At 45.8% G+C, this 2,758-nt stretch overlaps 1 protein-coding gene across 1 annotated transcript; it reads right to left on the reverse strand.

Moving 5' to 3' along the window:
• Positions 1-1,386: 1,386 nt before the first annotated feature.
• On the reverse strand, positions 1,387-2,322 carry LOC142859459 (olfactory receptor 2Y1-like). Its single transcript, XM_075989628.1, has one exon. It carries the CDS (start codon positions 2,320-2,322, stop codon positions 1,387-1,389), a length of 936 nt encoding a protein of 311 aa, XP_075845743.1.
• Between the last annotated feature and the right edge of the window lie 436 nt (positions 2,323-2,758).

The following is a 2,758-nucleotide window of genomic DNA, read 5'->3' on the forward strand; positions in this document are numbered from 1 at the left end:
TGGGAGGTTATTGACAATTGAGAGCTGGGGAAAAGAGAGTCAGTTTTCTTTAGTTGGCTTTTCTATTCAATGATTTCTGCTTGATTTTCTATTTTATTGAGGTTTTAGGTCTCAAATCCAGGGCTCTGCTCATAGTCGGCAAATCCATTGTCACTGAACGCATCCCCAGTCCTTCTGTTTGACTTGTGAATTTGTTTCAGGCTCTTCAAGTTTTATTTTATTTTATCGTCATTGTTTTTAGGGTCCTGCATTATTTCTGTATTGCCTCTATTTGTTGATCCATTCTTTTAGACACCTGTGTCCACATCTCCATCCTTTCCTCATTTTGTCAGGTGAAGTCGCATTTTCACGCCAGCTCTTTGTGCGTATCGCTGGGCAGCACCATTAATGAACGGAAATGCTAGGTGTATATTCCAGCCTTTGTAATCTGGCTTTATGCTTGTCCTTGCAGGCTTTTTTTTTGCATTTTCTCTGAGTCTCTAGTTACTTTTGCATTTTCAGCACTAGATGGCAGGCTAAGGCCAGGTTACCACATGCACAGGCCTGGTGTGTGCCGCTGTATCAGAAATGGATACAAGCCTAGAGAGATCTGCAAACTTCAGCTGCTGTGTTGTTCATCAAGTGTGAGTCCCAAGAAGGTTATTTTCACACTACAATCCTCTCTGGATTATAGGAACACCGCATTTATAGTCTGTGCTGAGAAGCAAGTCATTCCCCTGGCGCTAGGGGGACTAATCGTAGATAAGGCTCGGCTATATGCAACACCTATGGCCACAAACACCACAAAGGCTGCACTGAATCTGGCCCACTGAGACCACTACAGGTCTAGATAAGACCAGTGTACACACTGGCATGAACTGTATGCTGCTGAGGTAGACCCACGGCCCAGGTTCACTGTAACCAGCTGCAGGTGACAATGGCCAGAACGGAAATGTGGTAGTAGACATGTCTCCTCTTGGCTTGATTGTGGCACTGTTTGCATGGACCCTAACCTGGGTGTGGAAGTCATTAGGATCACCCCAGTGTTAGGCTTCACCACCCAGCCTCGAGTCTCAAGGCAAAGTCTTGTGATTACTCTGCTAGCCTACTCTAGAAAATGAAACCTCAAACTCTGGTGAGTTGGGAGAGAATGATGAAGGCAGTGTCTTGGCCATATACACTGATTCTAAGTGGGACATACCACTCAGGAAGTTTCTTGAATTTCTTTATTATCATTTCCATAGTAATATAAAATACACAAGTAATGTCATTAGCAAAAAAGCGAGAAATTCAATTGAAAATGATGTATTATATGCTGACACTTATGAATAATGTTTTCTGATAGTAAACATCAAGTCCTTTGCACTGGCCTAAAGTTAGATATTATACTTGTTCTTGTTTCGTCTTCTACCTGGAGTCTGTGCCTCTCCCCAGCACCCTCCACAGAGCCCCCTTCACATCCTTGTTCCTCAGAGTATAAATCAGAGGGTTGAGCATGGGGGTGACTACTGTATAAAAAAGAGCAACAAACTTCCCCTCACCCTCAGAATACTTGTGCACAGGTTGGAGGTAGGTGGAGATGGCTGAGCCATAAAACAGGGTAACCACAATGAGGTGAGACGCACACGTCCCAAAAGCCTTTCTGCGACCAGCCATTGACTTGATGTTCAGCACTGCCCTGGCAATGTGGGCATAGGAGCCCAGAATTAGCACTAAGGGACAGACTAAGATAATGACCCGGGCCACAAACAGATTGGCCTCTGTTCCTCCTGTGTCCTCACAGGCCAACTTGAGGAGGACAGGCAGCTCACAGAAGAAGTGGTTCAGCTGGTATCCACAGAGCGGCATGGCCATCACGAGGCTTGTCTGGATTAGAGAGTTCACGAGTCCTCCCACCCAGGAGAATATAACCAACGCCCTGCAGAGAAGGGGATGCATAATGGTTGTGTAGTGGAGTGGGCGACACACGGCGGCATAGCGGTCCATAGCCATTGCCACCAAAAGCACACACTCAGTTCCTCCCAGTGAGAGCACTATGAAGAGCTGGGCCACACACCTTGCAAAGCTGATGGTCCTGTCGAGTCCAGAGAGGTTGACCAGCAGCTGGGGCACAGTGCTGGCGGTGTAGCAGAGGTCCAGGAAGGAGAGGTGGCAGAGGAAGTAGTACATGGGTGTGTGTAGGCGAACGTCCAGTCGTGACAGAATGATGATCACGATGTTGCCGAAGAGAGTCAGAGAGTAGAGAACAGAGATGAAGGCGAAAAAGACTGGTTCTAGGTGCGGCCAGTCTGAGAAGCCCAGCAGCAGGAAGCCCTCTTTTGAACTGGTGTTCAGGCTTTTCATGGTCTCCCATCTGCACAAATACATCACAACTTTTCCTATAGAGAACATGAATTAATTATTCCTAAATGCATCAAGATCACATATTTTGAGTTGCCACTCTGTATAGTTCTGTTGAGTTTTTCATCCCCCCGCTCCCTTCCATGTAAGTCTCTTGTTCTCTTTAAAATCTATATCCTTTTTTCCTTTAATTGTTGTTACTTCTTTCTCCGTGTGTGTGTGTTTGTGCGCGTGTGTGTGCGTGTGTGTACATTCAACTCTTTTTTAGCATATAGACTACGGATTGATAGTGGTATGGTCTCCGATTGCACCTAATTCTTGTTACTGGTTTGTTCTATGACTTTTGCGAAGACACTCAGTCCGCTGGATACGATTCTTCCTTTTCTGAAAGTAGAGACAAGGTATTGCCTTCCTTTTGGCATTGACATCAGGATCCAAA

The sequence above is a fragment of the Microtus pennsylvanicus genome, chromosome 11, assembly GCF_037038515.1.
Source record: "Microtus pennsylvanicus isolate mMicPen1 chromosome 11, mMicPen1.hap1, whole genome shotgun sequence".
Classification (NCBI taxonomy): Eukaryota; Metazoa; Chordata; class Mammalia; order Rodentia; family Cricetidae; genus Microtus; species Microtus pennsylvanicus.